At 40.8% G+C, this 22,196-nt stretch overlaps 1 protein-coding gene across 1 annotated transcript; it reads right to left on the minus strand.

The window, feature by feature from the left end:
• Positions 1-12,930: 12,930 nt before the first annotated feature.
• On the minus strand, positions 12,931-15,843 carry LOC117549108 (piggyBac transposable element-derived protein 3-like). The gene is made up of 4 exons (XM_034220715.1): positions 15,641-15,843; positions 14,903-15,136; positions 14,662-14,802; positions 12,931-14,486 (listed from the first exon to the last, which is right to left on the minus strand). Exons 1-4 carry the CDS (start codon positions 15,696-15,698, stop codon positions 12,931-12,933), a joined length of 1,989 nt encoding a protein of 662 aa, XP_034076606.1. The 5' UTR covers positions 15,699-15,843.
• Positions 15,844-22,196: the final 6,353 nt, after the last annotated feature.

The raw sequence follows: 22,196 nt of genomic DNA on the forward strand, positions 1-22,196 counted from the left end.
CTAGCTCAGACTGTGTGCACATAATAATAAGTGCACATCATTCATTGTTTGTAATCTTGGTCAGAAGCTGCTGCAGACATTCGTCCTTCCAGCTGGAATGGATTGATTCTGTTGAATGCTTGAACTCTTCATTAAATAACACAACTTAGGTTTAACTTTTATATGTTATCAATTCTTACCAGAAGGTAATTTATCGTGGAATTTCCACAACAATGTTCTGTCTATGGTGTGGTTTAGTGGTCTAATCAATTGGGTAATTTTTCTAATCCCAGAGTGCTTTTTATTTTTGTTAATTATTTGGGGGGGGGGGGGGGGGGGTCGCAGTGAGCATCCTTTGTTTTATGTCGGATCTTTGCATAGGAAGTCAGTACAGAGTTCGACACAAAGGGACCAGAGGAGAGATGGGTTACTATATACGTGGCTTTTGCACTTCTGGATTGGTAGTTTATTGTGTGCTATATTAGCTTGTAGTTTGTTAGCTAGCTCAGTTCGTGAAATGTCTTTGTAGCTGTGGTAGACGTACAGCTGTCTTTTTATACAGTAGGGGAGAGTGGGGTAAGATGAGCCAATTTTTACATACAGTATATTGTCCTCTAGGCAAGGAAAAATTAGATAGGAGTCAAATGAAAACAACAACTTTTATTTAAGGATGTCTTCTTCCAATACAAATTATAATAATGCATCTATAACAAAGGCCCATTCAAATATGACTTCTAAAAAAAAAATGGTCATGTGGCTTGCCCCATCTAAGGGGTGAGTTGATCCGCGTCAGGCGGTAAATTGATCCATCTTGGGGTACATTTACCAATTGACTAGTCTTTTGTGTTTTCTTAAGAGTCACATAACCTGTTAAGCCCCAAGGTCCCCACCGGCAGGGAACTTCTTTTTTTTTTTGTCTCAGGGGATCTTAATATTTAAGAGCCTATGAATGTGTTATACCAGATTAACGGGAATAATCTCAGCTAACTGACGATACAAACAATTTTTACCAAAACAAAACACAAGTCTCATAAGAAGCATCTAAATGACCCCTGAGCGAAAAATGCTAACGCACTTTGGCACAAAACTCCAGATAAAAGATACCCTTATTACTTATCGTAGCTGCACATACAAGATATCAGATTAAAGCTGAGGTTCCACAGATTATTTAGGTATATATATATCATCACTGAGTGATCAGAACTCTTGACAGGGGAAGCAAACACAGACATCAGGGGTGAAACCCGCCGCTGCTGCGTCTGTAAAGCCGGTGTGTCCTTGGGCAAGACACTTCACCTGAACTTGCTCCTGTGGGTATTGTCCACAGTATCTGACCATTGCATGTATCATATATGTGTAATGTGTGTATATGTAAAGCGCTTTGAGTCATTGATAAAGCGCTATAATAAATGTAAGGAATTATTATTATTATTATCACAACACGTACCTTTACGGAGCTTTTACGGGAGATCGTCTCACCGTAGCTGTCAATCTGATCAAAAGACGTGTTCAATGGCATTAAAACGTTCAAAGAAGTTAATCCATAGGTTGATAATGTTTTTGGGTAATCATGTTTTTATTTATAATCCATAATTCCATTTTTATGTAAAAATCGGAGAGTAAAAGTTAGCTGCTAATGGTAGCCACCAGAGTTATCACAGCTTCCGGTCTTGGCTATGCGGCAGTCTCACACACACACACATTACCAAATAAGGAGTATGTGGGAGTTCCCCTCGATTCCATTGGCTCTGACGGTTAGAAAGAGATGTCAATCAGCAAAATCGACCAAGGGGGGCCAGAGATATGGAAAATCCACCCAAATGACCCCAGAAGTGGGTTATTTTTGCTAAATCTCTCTGAAAAGGTCAAATTTCACTTGTTTTGCATCAATCTTGATACAGGGTACTTATTATATGTTGTAGTTTGGATTCCTAAAGCTTTTATTCTACTATCCCATCATTCAAGGGTGGTTTTCACTATAAGTAATTCATTTTTTGACACAATAATATAATTTGTTTTACTGTGTTCAATCTGAATTTACTTTAAAATAAAAACATGTATATTGATTCTGACTTTTCTACATCCAACTGACAGGTGTAACCTTGCTTTGAGAAAACATATTATTAATTTAACCCTTTTAGAAGGGAAGATATGGTCATTTGTTCTGGGAATGTCATTTTGGAGCCTGAGACCTGAAAAACAGGCTCGGGGCTTAACAAGTTAAACAATATGAACAAACCAACACATTGTTGCAATCTAAATCTGTGTTTTCATTGGTGAAACACATCCATCTGTGGGGCAAGATGAAGGCATCTCAGCAGTGATGGGGGAGGGTGGATCATCTGCAGCGGCAGACTGTGGCCGTTTCTCGAGGATACTGGCTTCCAATTTGCTTCCAATTTCAAGGATGCTACGTCATCGAGTGCCGCCGAAGGACTGTTCCAATCTCCAGCATACTTGGAATTCCACCGAGGCCGCGTCCTTGGTTTGGGGGAAATTTTGAGGCTGCACATCGGTAGACTTCGCGTCCTTAAAATATCCACAATGCTTTGCGCACGGACCAATTTCAAAAACTCTTGTGGAGAATGGCTGAACCGACGCAGCACACATTTAAATGTAAGTATGTAGTGGCGTAGAACATGTGTTGGTAAATATGTTACTTTGTTACATTTGTTATCACCAAAAGTGTGTTCCGTGAAAGTAAAGCAAGTTCATAATTAGATAGACATCGTGAGGTATTTATTTTCGGTACAGTTTATGTTGAAACCGTTAGAGAGAGTGGCACACTTGTTAGCCTGTTCCATTCTTCTTCGTTTTCCGAAGCCGTGGCTTGTAAGCATACTTGCTTCGTTTCTGAAGGAAGTGACTTGATACATGATGAATTGGAAATGGGGGGACCCTGATGTAAACAAGACGAAAGGCTTTCTCTGGTCTGCATCCCCTTAACAATTGTATGTTTTGAGCTGTACTGTACTGTACCCAATATACAAGCTGTTAATAAACTTTTCAATCAATCAATCAATCACTTGGAAGTACGCGACTACCAAGCCAGCATCCTCACGATTGAGAAACACCCTGTATCTCAGAGGGATTGGCCTGTTTGATACCATTGATGGCTCAAACTCTGCATCAGATAAAATATCTCTGCTGTAAGGGAAAACCCCAGTGGACCTGAATCCAGAAGTCACACAGACTGCAGATGGCATGGCATCCATTATTTCCTTTCTCTGCCACTGCCTGCTTTGTTGTCTGCACAGTTTTTTTAAATATGGTCTGCGAGCTCCTTCTCCATCTAAGACCCTCTTTGCCTCTGCTGTTCCACTGTACCCTAATGTTTTGACTTCCTGTTCCTGCATCCTTTTTACATATCTACCCAGGTTTGACCTGTCCACATTTTTATCTTTTGCCACTGGTCTGATTGATTTTTCCAGGATTTATGGTCACACGACAACAAATGGCACAGTTCCCTAGATAAAGGGGGTGGGTCTGTCACTACCCGATCTGTCTGCGCATGTGCGAAAATGCCGCTATGCACCATGGGAAATGTGGAAGCAATTTAAGGCACAAATTGTGTTTCACAATGAGTTCCTCTACTTTATTAAATAGATGTATATTATTGTATATAATCGAAGAATACTGTTAACATTAAAAAAGCACTAGCCATTTTTGTTATAATTTTTTTATTTTGTCCTATTGTCAGTTTCGATTTGACTTGTTATGACACATCATTGTTCATTGAAAAGGTTCCCTATTAAATACATTTGTCTTTTAATAAAAAAATTATAGCTTAAATAAAGTAATTGTTAACGTAATTCAACTATGAAAAAGGAAATACATATTAATGTATTATCAATCATACATTTAAATCTAAGATACTACAAATTGATGTGTACGACTAGATTGTGGTATTATAATTCACACTAAATGGATTTGATCAAAAATGTATTTGTCAAGACATTTTCTCCTAGAAAAAGTGATTTTAATTCATGCTTTCCTTGACACTCACAAACAGAGGAAATACTTCACTGTGATAAAAGCTCCTGACCGTAACCTTAAGATGAGAATCACCTTAGGTTTGTGGTGCATTTGTCGTGAATGAAAGAACGTTATCTAAATGGGTCAGTGTATGTTATTTTCTTTTCACAAAAGGATATTCAAAAACAAAACGAGTGGATATTTAATTTTCGTTTTAAAATGAAAAAGTAAAATTGAAATACAAGGCGTTTTTCTTTATCATGGTCTAAAAGGAATTTACTGAACTTAAAAAACGGGATGATTTTCATTTTCTACTACTCAAAACAAAAAATAAAACCACTAGTAAACAGAAACGACAAGTCTCTGGTAGGTGCACAGACTTAGACAAAAGTCTCTTGGCAACACAATCTTCCAATCAGCATTCGGCCGGCCTGTGAAGGTTCCTCCCTACTCTAGTCACGCTATCCTACGTAATTTTTTTTGCTAAAGTTTCTACAGGAAAAGTGGAATCCTTCATTATACTGATTCCCAGCTATGCGTGGGAGCGAAGCTCACCCAAATCTCAAGGCCGGAGCGATGTTCTGTTCTGACTAACTCATTGTCCTCTTACAGTGTCTGCTCCTGACCTTGCTACTTTTTATTGCAAGCTAACACTTTCTTCTGTGACTTTTCCCTTAGTTTCCTATCCACCCATCAAATCTTGGGATTGGTGATTTTGTCTATTTATTCCAAAATCATAGCATTTCATGAGCACAAATAAGCATATCATGTAATAATAAGAATCAGTCTTGTAATGTTATATGAAAATAGACTCCACAAATCCCTCCTTTCACACCTTTTGAGGTGTGAATCTACGTCTATTTTTCTTTTTACTCCGTCTCTGGTGTAATTTATGAATCTCTGCTGGTTATAGTAGATATAGTTCACCCCATCCACATTCTTGTTGGTTGTGGGACAGAGGAATAGTAATTCAAAACCTGCTGATATTTGGTTTCTATCTTTAAACTCATCAGGAGGCACCTTAATGCTTTCTCAGGGATTCAAACTCATCAGGTATGAAAAGGGGGACAAGGATCCGAGCCCCCTGACCCCACGGAATATCGGTTTTAAAATTAGGAATAACGGAGGATTTTAGCAGTCAGAACAACTAAAGCAGTGTTAAAAACAGCCTGTAATTTAACAACCACCTCCTTAATGGAGGGACCTGCACAAGACATCACGGTATCATCCACATAAAAATGTAAAGTAGCTTCATCCACATTTTTACCTAAGCTATTGATATATATGGAGAATAAAAGTGGACCTAAAACAGAACCTTGAGGAACACCATTAGCAATGTTCAACCACTCAGAAGTGAGCCCATCAAAGTGAACACATTGGGACCTTTCAGATATGTAGTTCACAAACCACCCCACTGCATGGCTGGATATGCCAATACTGAGTAGCCTCTGCTTTAAGATGCGATAATTGCTTTTAAAATCGTTCTGTGTGACACGGAAAAAATGCGAAAATCGTGTTGGTGAACATGAATCAATAGATTAAATTCATTTCGTGACTATAACACGAAATGCCGTGAGAGGGATAACTGGAGTGATGTTGATGCCACAGATATCCGTGCATACATCGGTGTCCTGATTTTGGCTGGAGTGTACAAGTCGAAGGGCGAGTCCACCCTCAACCTCCGGGATGACCACAGTGGACGTGCCATCTTCCGAGCAACAATGACCCACACCAAATTCCGGTTGATCAATACCACTCTCCGGTTTGACGACAAGCTGATGAGACCTTCCCGTCACAGAGAGGACTTCTGGAGGAAGTGGACACATCGCCTTCTGATGCCTTTCAACCCTGGTGAAGATGTGTGTGTGGATGAGCAGCTTGTGCCTTTCAGAGGACGCTGCAAATTCCGGCAATATATACCAAGCAAGCGCGCAAAGTATGGGCTAAAAATCTGGGCTAAAAATCTGGGTCACCGCTGACGTTGAAACATCTTATGCCTGGAAGTGCCAGATTTACACTGGTAAAGCTGCTGGTAGTGCTGCCGAGGTGGGCAAGGGAAAGCGTATCGTCCTGGATATGAGGGGCTCCAAGGGATCACTGTGACTTGTGACTAGGGTTGGGTACCGAGAACCGGTTCCGGTTCGGAACCGGTTCCAACATTTCGATTCCAACGGCATCATTTAGAAATGTGAATTTCGGTTCCGCTTTTCGATGCCTGAGGAAATGTTTCTCGCCGCTCTCCGTAGCCTACTGTATGACTGCGGCGGGGCGGGAAATGTAGCGTTGTAACTACACTTCCTACAGCGTAACCTGAGACCAGGGCCGGCCTGTCGCACTGGCGTTATAAATGTTCGCATAGGGCGCCAGATCTGGGAGGCGCTGCGCTGACAGCTCTGGGAGGGAAAAAAAACGTTTTGACCGTTGGTGCTCATCCTAATTTTCGGCCTTGATGTAACAACATTCATAATTAAGTAAATGTAACACCCTTTTCATCCCGGTTACACTTTTCATTTGCCCTGTACGATGGGCGCTGTAAGTGATGAAAATGGCGGATGTTGGCTTATCCGACACCCGCAGCTCACAGCCAAAGTGCGAGTGAGCGTGGGAGCGAGCGAGAGAGAAAGGGAGGGTGCACCGGTACGCGCTGTTGTTATTAGCATCTGGTGCTAGCTGCTCTAACGGATATTAGAAGAAGATGTTTCTACAACAAGGTGGAGGAGAGTCCTCTCCAGTCAGACTGAGAGGCTGATAACTACAGCTCAGTGAGGTAAAGGACTCTGAGTGTTTAGATAGTTAACTTTAGTCTAAGTTATCTCAGTGGGTCTCAAACGTTTTGATCACAATTTATATAAACACATATTTCCAAGGCACTCCTTTATAATTATTGGGATAAAACAGGTTTGAAATCATTCCAATGTATACTATAGGACAGTAAACCAGACATATCGTTTTAAACTGGAGAGATACACAAATCTGCATAAATAAAATAGTAAAATAAGATATGAATGAACAACAAAAATAAAATAAGTTACATGTATTTGTTATTGGCTATGGTAGGTTATTGGTTATGTTCACATACTTATTTAATTATTAAAATGTAAACCGATCTTTTTCATATGGGTGTTTAGAGTTGTACCCCCTAGATCTAGTCTCTAGTAATTCTGCTTAAAGTGCACCTGATTGAAGCATTTTACTTTAAAATGTTCAAACATTTCTTCCCGGTTTGCCTGAGAAGGCAGATATGCTTGTTTTTCTCAACAAGAACTGTTTTTAAATGGTTGGACTGTTGCACTGTTGTAGCTTCAGTGGTTCTCAGGTTACAGTTACATAGCAGTGAATATAAACAGACTGATTAATGTGAATATTACTGTAAACTAACCTGTGTAAACGTTTCTCGAATAAATGTAATTTTTTTGGTGGAAGAAGCATGTATCATTTTTTTACCCTGCCCCTCAAAGAATCGGAATTGAGAACCGTTAAGAACCGGAATCGAAAAGTAGAATCGGAATCGGAATCAGAATCGTGGAAATTCAAACGATACCCAACCCTACTTGTGACAATTTTTTCACTTCATATGCACTTGTGCATGAGCTACTAAAGAGGAAAGTGGCCCCGGTCGGAACCATCAGGAGAAATAAGCCTGAGGGCTTTTCAAAATACCAAACAGATCCTGCATTTTAGCCATGCCTCATTTCGCTCTATTTGCTCTTTCCAGCCCTGTTTTTGCAGGGGGCTGATTCTGTGAGCTGCAACTGACCACGCCCCCCTGCAGGAGAGGGGAGTTGGCAGTTACTTTGGCATTAGGTCAGGGATATCTAGATACTTTCCAAGGTTTGACTTAATGAATTGTACTACTTTTAAAGCAAGCAACAATGTTTTCAAATCTGGAATCAAAAAGCTCCTCAAAAATACTATCGAAGCAGTTCCTGCCGTTGCTACGTTAGTTCAAACAGTAACAACGGACTATTTTTCTTAGCGGATGCATGTCAATTTAAATCAATACAACTATTTTTTTAAATCAATAAAATCATTTTCTAAATCCATAAAAGTATTTCAATTAATATTGGGAGTCATGTCGTTACTTTGTTGAGAATGTGGCCATGTAACAAGCAGGATAATGTGCAGCAACGCGGTCATTATGGGGAAAAGAACACCTTCATGCCGATCTAGATCCCTCCGCTTCGGAGCATAGCATATTATGTACTACAGCGTCTCCAGCGCTTTCGAGCAGCAATGGCCGGCCGTGGCCCAACCTCTCATTCCCCTGATAGGTGGAGAATTGACCAATAGCCATAGCGCCACCGTCCTGACGTCAGGACAATGTTCAAATCTGGATCAGTCTGTATCAGATCCGTTGCAGCCCCTTTTTTAGAGATTTGGGTATGGAGGAAAATAGAGAGGGTTGTGTTTTCTGACACTTGGTGAGTTCCCTGGAACACCGGGGACACCTATTCATGTATAAAAGACGTACACAAGTGCATTTAGCATGATAGGTCCACTTTAAGTAAAACATTATTTTTGGACGGACACTATAATTTACAGTTTTTTTACCATGTTCAATCTGAATTTTCTTTAAAATAACAAAAACATCTATATTGATTCTGACTTTTCTACATCCAACTCACAGGTTTATCATTACTTTGAGAAAAAAGATTATTACTTTAAACCTTTTAGAAGTGTAGTTATGGTCATTTGTTCTGGAAATGTCATTTTCGAGCCTGAGACCTGAAAAACAGGGATGAGGTTCAACAGGTTAATTATTTTGCGGTCTAGATTTCTCAAATTTTTTTTGCTTGTGTTTATAAATTACCTCGAGGGCCGTATCAAATGGTCTCACCCGGTGGTTCCCCACCCCTGCCTTAAACGCAAGTGACCGGATCATTTTGTGCTTAGTAACTGTAATATAATAACTGCTGAACCAACAGTAACACGTTACAAGTGTAATCTGATTACAGTAACTTTGTAGCGCTTTACCCCCAACATTAATGAAGTAAGACAACAGAATAATGTAAGATATTTAGGATCAGAAATGTGTTCTCAGGGACTTTATAAGAAACCTTTCATTAAGTTTTAACAGATGTACTTTCCTTAGAATACAAACTCATGTTTTTACATAAAGTATAGGTGAAACACAACAAATAAATTAGAAAAAGGTTGAAATAAAAAATGTAAACACTAATATTTTTGTATTTATTTAAAGCTGATTACAAGGTAGTGATGTACAGAGGGGTTACCGATATGTTGTCACCCATTTTCCAGTTACTACCCCTGTTCAATTCTCACAATTCATACTTCACCAAGGGTCGAAAAAGAAGAGGGATGATTTTATAAATATTAAATCATACACCCATATTTAACCACCTATACCCATGGTCATATATATACATACACAACCTTAAGAAAGCTACTAAAAGTACTGTCCTAACCTTGATTTAACCTATTTCCGTAGCCCACTAGAAACGTACATACAAATGCTATAAAAAGGAGATTCTGGTTGAAAACCAGACAAATGTTTCCACTAGGGCTGTCATGTTAACACGTTAATAACGCGTTAACGCAAAAAAAAAATTAACGCCACTAATTATTTTAACGCGATTAACGCATGTGTATTTTTTTTCCTCGGCCGCCCCCTAGTTTCAGAGCGCATCGAGTTTAAAATACCATCTACAAGCTGATGCTGACAGCCCCGCTCCTGCCGCCCGCTTGTGGCAGACCACACTTCCACGCTCACCGGCAGGCACCGACTGGCTGTTGGGAGGACTGGGAGGGTGTGTGTATGTGTGGCCCGAGCGAGAGAGAGAGAGACCTTACGTGCATTGTTGTTGTTAGCATCTGGTGCTAGCTAGCTGCGCTAACGGATATGGAGCTGTTTAAATGAAAACAGAGGAGCGACATTTCGCCACAACTGCGCCGAGCACTTGACTTTATGCAGGAAGCCAGACAGTGGGACATTGTGCGAAAAGTCAGCACACTCAGCACGGATAGTGCGCGCAACATGATTGCAGCGTCCAGGCAGCTCCCGTTCGAGCATATGCCTTGAGTTGCACATAGCTCCAACGATCCATCACACACCATTTGTATTGTATTATTGTATGAGAGAGGTTCAGAGGTTGTTGTGTTTAATATTCATGAGAATATTTGTCATTGTTCAAATGATAATAAACATTAGCATAAAGCATATTTGTGCACTCATATGTTGATAAGAGTATTAAAAACTTGAAAAATATTCCTCTAAGGTACATTTAGAACAGATCAAAAATGTGCCACTAATTTGCGATTAATCGCGATTAACTACGGACAATCATGCGATTAATCGCGATTAAATATTTTAATCGACTGACAGCCCTATTTACCACACATGTTCCTGCTGTCCTGTCTGCCGTCCTCAGTGTCACCATGCCGCTGTGTCTGCTCCCACAATGCATTAGGAGCTGATCGCCCGGTCTGACATTTGACGATGTTAAAAGATAAGATAAGATGGTACTTTATTGATCCCAATTTGGGAAATGTTTGTGTTGCAGCAGCATAAAAGACAAGGCATTTTACAATAAAACAAAACTAGAAATAAACAAGAAAGTAGAAAATATACATGTTGAATTTGACAAGATATTATACAAATATATATACATAAACATATTAAATATTGAACAGATGATATATGCAGTGGCGACTGGTCATTAGGGGCACAGCCCCACCTAGTGTCAGCAGAAAGTATTAAAATAATGATTACAACAAAATGCAAAAAAAAAAAAAAAAAAAAATATTAAATATATTTTAAGATCATGTTTAATCATCTGATTTGTCTGTACATTGCTGTTTTAGTATGTGTTCTTCTAATTAGTGTCTACAGTGTGTGCCTATTGAGCTGTTTAGAGCCATGTGGGACAACCCCTGCGAAATGAACCATGGTTCATTTAACCATGGTAGACCATGGTAGACCATGGTTGGGATATGGCACCACAGTCAACCATGGTAGAGCACTGATATAAACCATGGTCTACCATGGTCACAATAAACCATGGTCTACCATGGACATAAACCATGGTCTACCATGGTCTACCATGGACATAAACCATGGTCCACCAGTACCATGGACATAAACCATGGTCCACCAGACTGGAAATAATATAAATTAATACAAGCTTTTCAATAGTTTCAAGCATTTAATTTTAAAATATTTGTATAGATCATGTTAATTGCACTTAATTTCATCTACAGTACACTGTCACTCTATAGTTGCACAGACACTCATTAAATGCTCATTAAACAGTTGGTGAAAATGTAAAGACTATTTTATATACATTCATCAGGTGACGGTGCCTGCATGAGCCTCATTATAATGATTGTCGACCATGGTTTCTGTAGACCATGGTTTCTTGAGACCATGGTTCAAATATTCAAATGGCTGACCATGGTTGACCATGGTTTCTGGAGATGACATTGTGACCATTACATTACATTACATTACATTGCATTTAGCTGACGCTTTTATCCAAAGCGACTTACAATAAGTACATTCGACCAGGTAGGCTGACCATGGTAGACCATGGTTTCCGGAGTTGACATTGTGACCATGGTAGGCTGACCATGGTTGACCATGGTAGACCATGGTTTCTTCCCCATGGTACTGTGACCATCATGGTATTTTGTGGTCAACCATGGTATTACCATGGTTGGCAATGGAATACCATGGTGACCATGGTCAACCATGATTACGTTTCGCAGGGGCAGTCCCAGTTAAAATCTCCAAGTAGCACTATTTCCTTGTAGTCTAGTTGCGATAAAAGATTTGCTAGCGAAGACAAGGAGTCCTTGCCAGCTGAGGGGGGTCTGTAACAGCCCACCACCATGACCTGTTGCCCCTTTGCCACTTCTATATTTAAGGCTAAAAATTCGAATTGCTTACTGATAGATTTGGAAACTAATGTGGTTACACTGAACTTATTCTTAACATAAATGGCAACGCCACCACCTTTATTAGGCCGGTCGGTACGATACACATTAAAACCATTTAAGGCAATGTCAGAGGCCAAAATAGATTTGTTTAGCCATGTTTCTGATAAAACAATGACGTCAGCGTCAGTCGAGCTCGCCCAGATGCGGACTAAATCTAGTTTACCTAACAGACTGCGCACATTCAAGTGGACGAAACCCAACCCAGACCTAGCTTTAAAATCAGCAGGAGTAGTACTATTTGTGAGTTACCACAGAAAACCTAAATAATCCTAGGAAATGTTGGAAAGCCATAAAATCGATATCCACCGGTGAGATCCGTAATGAGCTACCTCCGTGCCTTACCACAGCATCTGGCTCTATATCGGACAGGGCTACTATGCTAAATTGCTTTACTCCTAAGACCCAAGCTGTTTTTTTATATGCATTTTTTATTTCTCTTTGCTATTTGGGCTTATTGGAACCTGATAAGTATAACAACTAAGTATCATCTTTTGACATGATGTACTTTTAGAGAAAAATGATGTCCACATATGTGGACACTCGTTCTGAATTTCCAAAAAAGTCATAAGTCACCTTTTTGTAATAGAGTGAAAAACTATTTTATTTCCACCTTGAACACAGCAGTTTTTCCTGGCTGCTTTTGCATGTATTAATAACTTATACACACATCATTTTGCATGTTTTGAACATCTGAGAGTAAAAACAACATGAAAACACTGCATTTTTGCTCCTTTTGGACTGTCACAACTACAGTACGGCTCATTTAAAACGCTACAAACAGTTGCAGGAAGACATCATATGCCTGTAACAAAATATAAAACATTCAAAGCATTTTGCATTGTCACTGTTGCATCTAATAATACCACATAGGCTACTGTTGTATGTGTTTTGAACATCATTGTGAAAAAACAAAACAGTCACAAAAACTTGGACAGTTACAGTATGGCTTATGTGAAATGTTGCATTGGTCATGTAAAAAAATAAATAGGAATGCCCTTTTCTTTAGGAACATGTACACACCTATGTGTGAAAGGCTGTGTAACAGTTGCGATCGCCTTGCAAGCACAAGAACACTTTGCAGGTCACACAACGCACTCGGGTTCTTCCAGTGCAGCCTGCTACCCTGCAGCGCGCCGCGTTCTTCAGGCTGATCATCTCTGGGAGATGGGCATTCGCCCTCCTGCGGACCGAGACATGGGGCACTGCCGTCACAGAACGTTTCTTCCCTTGATTTGAGTTGTCTTCTTCCTCTGACTGTTTAGAGAGGTCTGCATCGCTTCCTTGACCGTGATGCTGGGCCAAGAGGGTCATAGCCATTTCCGTACGGAACTCAAGGAACTGCATGATGCTCTTCTTTGGTGCAGCACATATTGCGAGGTCTTTGCGGTAGAGCAGCCAGCTGTTGGCTAAAGCCAGATCCGTGAAGTGCATTAGCATCCGCATCGTCCACTTCTTAGTACGGGCGCTCATGCGATAGTAGCTAATCATTCTATCGATCAAATCAACTCCACCCATCTTGAGGTTGTACTCACGGACAATGCTTGGTCGCGAGACAGTCACATATTCTTTCAATTTCTTGTCCCAGCGCTGGCAGGTGTCTTCAGGCTCTGTGCCATGAACAACAGACATCATCAACACTGGTTTGTTGTCGTACCACTTCACTACACACAACTTTCCGTCTTCAGTGGAAAGTTCTGATGAGGTACCTCTTCCTGTGTTTTTCATGGTTTTGTCAGAGGCTAGCTTCTCCTTCGCGCCAGCGAGTCGGTTCTTCATTATTGTACCAGTAATGTACATCTCCTTCTTCATCATTTGTTCCACACATCGGATGCTTGTGAAGAACCGGTCACAATACACTTTCGTGCCACGATGCAGAGTTTGACACAGACGAGCCAAGACTAAGCCTCCCAACCCCAGGCCCACCTCTTCTTCTTCGACCTGCTCAAGCAGTGCACCTTTACCTTGATACAGATCAAAGTCCAGCACAATGCCATCTGCTGTAGCACAAACGAAGTTCTTGATGCCAACTGGGTTTGGCTTCATTGGCAGATATTGTCTGCATGGACAGGCTCCTGTGAAAGGAATCATCTGCTCATCAATGGATTCAGGTCGATTCTGAGACTTGCAGCCTTGCAGAATCCGATCCAGAAAAGGCCTCACCTTCCAGAATTTGTCCCTCTTCCTCAGATCTTCTGGCACATCATCATCAATTAGCACTTTTATTGATCCCCTCAGTCTGAAGAATCTGTTGCGCGTGAATTTGTCAGTGATGGCAGTGATTCTCAAGGCTTTGGACCAGTACATCCTGATTGTTGGGTATCGGATGCAGGACATCAAAATACAGGCACCAAAAAAGTGGTAAACCTCATCTACAGAGGTGTTGAGTGGATCCCCACTCCTAGACAGTGACATAGCATTAGAGCAATCTGAAATCATTTTCATCAAATCTCTATCTATGTACTGTTCAAAATAGTCCAGTGGGGTCCAGCCATTCCTGTCTAGCTCAGTGTCGTCCTCGTGCACAAACTGGGCAAGGTCTGGCGTCAATGGAGTAGCCCTCCAGCGCAACCCACGTCCTGCACAACCAGAATCAGAATACAAATAGTACTTATTGCAAAGTAAGTTACATATTGTTACCCATGCAAGCAATTCACTGAGGTTTATTGGTGCATAACGTAGTTGAATCTGAGTGGACATTTATATGAAATTTGAAAATGTACCCTCAAGGCATGCTAAAATAATAACAATTACCTTTATTGGGCTGTCCCTGAGTGCTTGGTCCTGGTGTTGGCTCTTCCGAGTAATCATCAGAGCGATCAGCCTCGATCTGCTGAGTTTGACGGCGCCGTCTGGGAGTGCGGGATGAACCTGTCCCTGAACCTGAACCTGAACCTGTCAACAAGTGTTGTAAATAAACATTTTGCTTCCTATCCTTCAACTAGCCCTGAGGCCCTGCCTAAAATAAACAAATATCCACTGGGTCTTGGCTAACCATTATTTGCACCACGGAGACGTTTACGTCCTCTGCTGTGCTCAGTGGGCTGAGGAATGGGGTCCTCATCATCACTACTGTCATCCTCATCCTCACTGCTGCTTTGCTCCTGTGGTGGGGGTTGATAATTGACATCCAGGATGGGATCATCGTTGTCAGACAAGTCTTCCAAATCTGAGTTGTCTCCATCGATTAACCCAAGTAGCTCCAATGTTTGTTGCACAGAAAAACGCTCTGGAAATAAAAACATGAAAAAATCAAATACAAACCAATGTCATTTATATATGTATGCATTTATGTATTTCTTTGTTATTTATTTCACTGGGACAATGTATAGCTTTTCAACTGCACCAGAGTTAGCTATAAACAACTCTAGCTATTAGCTATAGCAAGGCACATTTGTACTAGCATATTAACATTTTCAACCCAACTAATTTATGTATGTATGTATGTATTTAGTTATTTAATTGTTATTTATTTCATCGGGACAATGTACAGCTTTTTAGCTGCACCAGAGTTAGCTATAAGCTATTTTACTTGTGCACATTTTTACTAACATATTAGCATTTTCGACCAACCTAAGTCCCGATGTACACATACATGTACATCATGTTTAGCAGCATACCAAATTGTTATTTTTACACATTTTTTGTCAAATTTGCATGTCATGACAAACGTACAATGCTTTGATACATATCTAAATCAGAAAAAGCCTTGAAATATGATAGGACTTCTTACCTTGTCGAGGTTTGTATTTGGAGCTGCCACTTGAATGATCCCTTGAGTTTGTCGCCATTTTGAATTTTTACCGTAGTGTGTTGTACTCTTCTGACACCACCAGATGGCAGTGTAAGTGCCCACATACGTGGCCATGAGGCCCCAGTTCAGCAGAATTAAACGACTGTGGTCATATGACCAAAAATGTGATGTCCACGCATGTGTACGCCAAGCCCTAGGAGGTTTAATGAGCATTTTATGTCCTGTGGTTCTATGTTTGATTCTGTTTCTAACTCTGCTTCTGTGAACACCCCAATCCGTGACTCTGAACAATGTGGTCTGGAAAACCATTTCAGTTTTACTCCTTTTACTGTTAATGTTGTTCATGAAGCCTTATCTAAGCTAGATCCTAAGAAACCGGCTGGCCCGGACAACGTAGAACCTTTCTTTTTAAAGATAGCTGCAGATTTTATTGCTCTTCCTCTCACTACTCTTTTTAACCTCTCCCTCAGCACAAATGCAATTCCAAAAGTATGGAAGTCAGCTTATGTCTTGCCTTTGCTAAAAGGAGGGGAGGCAACTATTTTAAATAACTATAGGCCAATCTCTAAATTATCAGTTCTGGCTAAGGTTCTTGAACGCCTAGTGAGTGAACAGGTAAAGGAGTTTTTATGTAAAAATGATATCCTGTCTAAACATCAGTCAGGCTTCAGAAAGCAACATAGCACCATCACTGCCACAATGAAAGTGGTGAATGACATTACGAGTATTTTAGATAATAAGCAGAGTTGTGCAGCTCTGTTTATTGACCTTTCCAAAGCGTTTGACACCGTTGATCATCGCATCTTAAAGCAGAGGCTACTCAGTATCGGCATATCCAGCCATGCAGTGGGTTGGTTTGTGAACTACCTCTCTGAAAGGTCCCAATGTGTTCACTTTGATGGGCTGTCTTCTGAGTGGTTAAACATTGCTAATAGTGTTCCTCAAGGTTCTGTTTTAGGTCCACTTTTATTATCCATCTACATCAATAGTTTAGGTGAAAATGTGAATGAAGCTACTTTACATTTTTATGCTGATGATACCGTGATGTACTGTGCAGGTCCCTCCATTAAGGAGGCTGGTGTTAAATTACAGGCTGTTTTTAACATTATTCAGACTCAGCTCGCTGAACTAAAGCTTCTTTTAAATGTTGATAAAACCAAGGTAATGCTCTTTTCTAAAGCTAAAAAGACACCAGAGCCTGTTTTGGATATTGTTACTATGCAAGGACAAGTACTTGAAGTGGTTACCTGTTATAAATACCTAGGTATCTGGCTTGATGATTGTCTTACTTTTAAACTTCATGTCAATAACCTGCTGAAAAAGCTGAGGGTTAGACTAGGTTTCTTTTTCAGGAACAAGTCCTGTTTCTCTTTTGAAGCCAGGAAAAGGCTAGTCACTTTTTACCTGTGCTGGACTATGGTGATTTGATCTATATGAATGCACCTGCCTATTGCCTGAACAAGTTAGATGCCGCCTATCACAGCGCACTGAGATTTGTCACAAATTGTAAAGCACTTACTCATCACTGTACCCTGTATGCCAAGGCAGGTTTGCCATCACTTACTGTAAAGAGGCTCAGTCATTGGTACACGTTTATTTATAAAGCTTTGTTGGGTAAACTCCCGTATTATATCTGCTCTCTGATAACACAGAGAGTTGCAAGCAGCTATTGTCTGAGATCGCATGATGTAGTATTGTTAGATGTGCCAAGAGCAAGGACTGTCTTAGGTAAGACAGCTTTTATGTGCGCAGCTCCACTTGCTTGGAACAGTCTTCAGCAAGAATTGAAACTGAGCAATCTCATTCCTCTGCATGTTTTTAAAGCTAGGCTAAATGAAATGCTCGTTGATACTATGGGCACTTGTAAATGTCTATAACTATGTAAATGTATCCTGTAAATATAATGTATAATGTCCTTTATTATTTTATGTTTCATGTGGAACCTATATGCTGCAGGTCTCCCTTGAAAAAGAGATCTATGATCTCAATGGGACCAATCTGATTAAATAAAGGTTTGAAATGAAATGAAATGAGTACTGTGGACAATCGCCACAGGAGCAATTTGGGGTGAAGTGTCTTGCCCAGGGACACAACGACATGCTGACTGCAGTGGGACTCGGAACCCCCTGATTCGAAGTCCAGCACTCTAATCACTGAGCCACAGCCATCCTTCAGTAATATTGTTGGAGCGGGACTTTACATGAAGGGGATACAGTTGTATTATTGACTGAGCCCATGCTCCAAAGAGGATAAGACTCAAATGTTTTCGCTCTGATAAATACAAAATAAATAACCTTGCCTTCTGATCAATCGTGAATACATTTTTTTGGAGTTCTGAGATTTAACTCAGACTTTTTGGGCAGAGTTATCTTAATCTAAAAAAAAGTTAAACATGCTTGTTGCAGCATACATCGCGGAGGATATGTTGCCCGTTACGATGGTGAAATTGCCATCTTTCCGAAACATAACAAAAATATATTTTAAAATATATTTTTTGTTATATTTTTCATTCGTTTTACCAAAAATAATTTGATTTAATTCCATTTAAAATAACATTTCCAAAGAAATAAATCCTTCGAATCTGCCTATTCAGTTTCTGTTGGAATGCGAAGGGTTAAATGAAAGAAGCTCCTTTGGCCGTCTCTGCGAGTTAGTGTGAAGATAGGAGCTGATGGGCGGCAGACACCCTGTCCGTTTTTACTTATCCGACTTTATGACAAGTTTTGCCCGCTGTCAAGTTTATGCATGTGTGTTATAGCAACGGGTCAAGCTAGGGGGAAGTAGCTAATTAGCATAAGTTTGTTCATGATGGCTCACGTCAGTGATAGTGATGACATTGTTGGGAAATTATTAACCGAGTCATTTTCAAGATTGAGTTACAATGATAAACTGGAGTGGCAAAGGATCAGCTGCATGACCCGCCATTAAGTGCTTCATCCAAAAGGACAGGAGGATGGACTTTGTGTTTAAGTGATTTGATCATCAAAGGTAGGCCTAAGTCATTTTCAATGTGGGCCGCCGTGCCGACTTAATTCATTTGTAATTGTTACTTGGCTGTGGGTGCCCTGTCATGATAGGTGTTTATATAAATGGTGTTGTTCTGTGTGGTAGAGGGTCGCTGTCATTGATGGGTTTTGCACCCCGGCCGTTGTTTTGATATTCCGCTGAAGTATACGCTGTGACGTAATAACTCTTCTTTTTTTATGGAAGGGGGGGTCAGAGGGCCTAGGTATAAAAGTCACGGCTCGCCACTGGGTTTAACTTTATATTGTTATTTGTCATTTGATTTATGGTGGATCTCAGGTGATGTCCCAGAGTAAAACAAAAGTAATGTAACTAATTACTTTCAGCAGATAGACATTTAGTAAAGTAAGGCATTACTTTTTTGAGTGACAACCCCAACATTGGTGTCAATATAAATTGTCCTCTTAGCAGCGTGTTACTAAAGCTCAGGCACACTGACTTCATACACACACACACACACACACACACACACACACACACACACACACACACACACACACACACACACACACACACACACACACACACACACACACACACACACACACACACACACACACACACACAGGTAGCAGCTGGCGCCATCTGGGAGAGCAGGAAGCATGTGATGAAAGCTGCATGTTGCCAATCAGGTTTCTCTTTGATGTGAGATTCTTCAGGTTAGAACCAGTCCCTCTGAGAGTCCTTCAACAAGACCCTCCAGAGAGAGAGGGGGGGGGGAGATAACACATCAACAGTTCACAGAATGTAATATTCATAAACACGAGCAGTGGGAAAGTGATGACATACAGTATTTCCCCTATATACAAATAGTTGCGGTCAGTAGCGTAGGCAGAAATGTACTTTAGGGTGGGCCTGTAAAAAATAGGGTGGGCCAGATTTTTCTTCTGCGCATCAGAAGCTAACAACAATCCCCGCAGGTACCGGTGGCAGATTACTTTTAGAATACTTTTGGAATACTTTCTTTTTCCATAACAGATGGGTATGTTTTGGTGAACAGGAGACACGTATTTTACTGTTTTAATGGCTTATCAAGAACTCAAACACGACATCTTGGTGTCATTCTGGACAGCTCTCTCATCTGCACCACACATAAAAAACATCACCCGGACTGCATTCTTTGTACTGTCTTAAAACCTTTCCTTAGAATATGTTATGAATTGTAAGGTGTCCTTGGGTGCTTTGAAAGGCGCCCCTAAATATAATGAATTATCATTAATTATTATTATCTGAAACGATGTAGGCTAATAACCTTTAAAACTTTTTCCAGCTTGCCCCATGCATTCAGCAGCAGCAGGCCATTCACTTTGATTTGATCCCGTTATGAAATGTCATCATTTCGACAATAAATAAATGCTACATAAACGTTATCTTGCACATTTTATCTAACCATCTCCATTTCTAACTTTCAATATATTTTAAAATAAATCTCTCTCTCTCTCATCTGCGTGCGGGGGCGGGGCCTCACAGACACGCTGCATCTCTCTCTCGCTCACAGACATGCTGCAGCGCTGTGCACACTGCACACTGCACACAGTTCTGCCGGTAATGAATATTACATTTTGTGAGGAAACTTTTCCACCAATAATTCCAATAAGTATTCCAAAATGTATTCACTTCAGGTTTACGAACGTTTTTCAACGCCAGTTTTTCAACGCCAGCTGAATACACTTGATTTGTGTATTCTGATTACGTAACGCCGTTACATGTATTCCGTACAACCCAACCCTGTGTATATCTCTCCGGGCTGTCCACCAGCAGATGAAAAACACCCACCTCTCCGCCTCTTCCAAGGGACGATTGAACCGTGCGGCAGAGTTTCCGTTAACATTTGTTTTCTTCTGACAGCCCAGCAGCAGGAGAGGTGGGGAGAGGGAGGCGGGGCTATTTCATCTTTATCAGAAAATGATCGTATAGATCGCTGCTAGATGAGGGCAGTGGGGGCTCTTCTTGGAGTCTGGCTTTTAAAAAAAAAACAAAGTTCATTAGTGAACTTTGAGCCATCATTTATTTTGCAGGCAGCTCTCTGCCTCTCTCACGTTATTATGGCCCGCGCCGGAACCAACAATCAGTTTTACCGTAAATGAGTACGGTTCAGAGGATAAAGCACATACATCCATCCATCCATCCATCTTCTCCCGCTTATCCGTGGTCGGGTCGCGGGGGTAGCAGTTCCAGCAGAGAGCCCCAAACTTTATTTTCCCTGGCGACATCAACCAGCTCTGACTGGGGGATCCCAAGGCGCTCCCAGGCCAGCGAAGAGATATAATCCCTCCACCTGGTCCTAGGTCTACCCCTTGGTCTCTTCCCAGCTGGACGTGCCTGGAACACCTCCCTAGCAGGGGCGGATCTAGACAAATATTCATGGGGTGGCAAGAGGGTGGCAGGAGATTTTGAGGGGTGGCATCCCCTGGCAGAAGTATATGCTGATTTAAATCGCAGTGTAACGGTACACGTACTGAAATTATTCGGTACGGGCCCTTCGGTTCGGTACACGTGTGAACCGAAGGGTACCGAACGAATATAACGTTAAATGTAAAAAATTGAGAACATGAACAACTTTCTGGAAGTAATCTTAGGTATATATATCATAGAGCGACCAAGTCATTTCATTGGACGAGAGGCATACTATGAGAGCTGGTCAAAGGGATGCGTTCAAATGTAGTCAGTAATTTGAGGAAATGGCGAACGCAGATAAAGTTGAGCTCGAAAATTCTCCAGCATCATTGAAGTCTCCAGTTTGGGAACATTTTGGTTTCGCAGTTACGTACAAGGATGACGGACAAAGACAGGTGGACTGAACCAAAGCTGTTTGTCGGGATTGTTCAACTAACATTGGTTACGCGGCTGGCAATACATCAAACTTGCACACTCATTTGAAAAGGCATCACCCAAACGTGAATATCACCGGTACCAAAAGAAAAAAGACTGAAGTGCAAACCCAACTCCCACTAGCATTTAAGCCTCCACCACTCGCAACAAGTTCAGACCGAGCCAAAGCTATTACAAACGCCAAATATCCTTATGTTGCCATGTTAGCAAAGCGCTACCTGGCTGTATCTGCTACCTCTGTCCCTAGAGAGGGTGTTCTCCACAGCAGGAGACATTGTTAGTGCCAGCAGATCTGCCCTTTTGGCAAGCAATGTGGACAAGTTAATTTTTCTTTAAAAAAACATGAAAATACAATGACAAGCAAGTCCTAATGTCAAGCTGGCTGCTTAGGTACTAGTACAGTACAGTTCAAATACAGATTATTTCAGTTCATCGAAATGCTGCACCTTAATGTTTATTTTATTATATTTTGTATTTATTTGAGTGAATATTCACAGTTTAATAATAATTAAAAAAATAAATATTTTTTTTAATGTTTTGTGATAATTTTTTCTGCTGTACCGAAAACGTACCGAACCGAACCGTGACCTAAAAACCGAGGTACGAACCGAACCGAAATGTTTGTGAACCGTTACACCCCTACAATAAATGTTAACTTGGAAAGCCACAATATTAATAT

The sequence above is a fragment of the Gymnodraco acuticeps genome, unplaced genomic scaffold (assembly GCF_902827175.1).
Source record: "Gymnodraco acuticeps unplaced genomic scaffold, fGymAcu1.1, whole genome shotgun sequence".
Classification (NCBI taxonomy): Eukaryota; Metazoa; Chordata; class Actinopteri; order Perciformes; family Bathydraconidae; genus Gymnodraco; species Gymnodraco acuticeps.

Coding starts and splice junctions, on each gene's coding strand:
- LOC117549108 (XM_034220715.1), bottom strand. CDS start 15,698: ATGGCGACAAACTCAAGGGATCATTCAAGTGGCAGCTCCAAATACAAA. Junction 15,137..15,640: donor CAAATACAAACCTCGACAAG/GTAAGAAGTCCT, acceptor TTTTATTTCCAG/AGCGTTTTTCTGTGCAACAA. Junction 14,803..14,902: donor TCTCCGTGGTGCAAATAATG/GTTAGCCAAGAC, acceptor ACTTGTTGACAG/GTTCAGGTTCAGGTTCAGGG.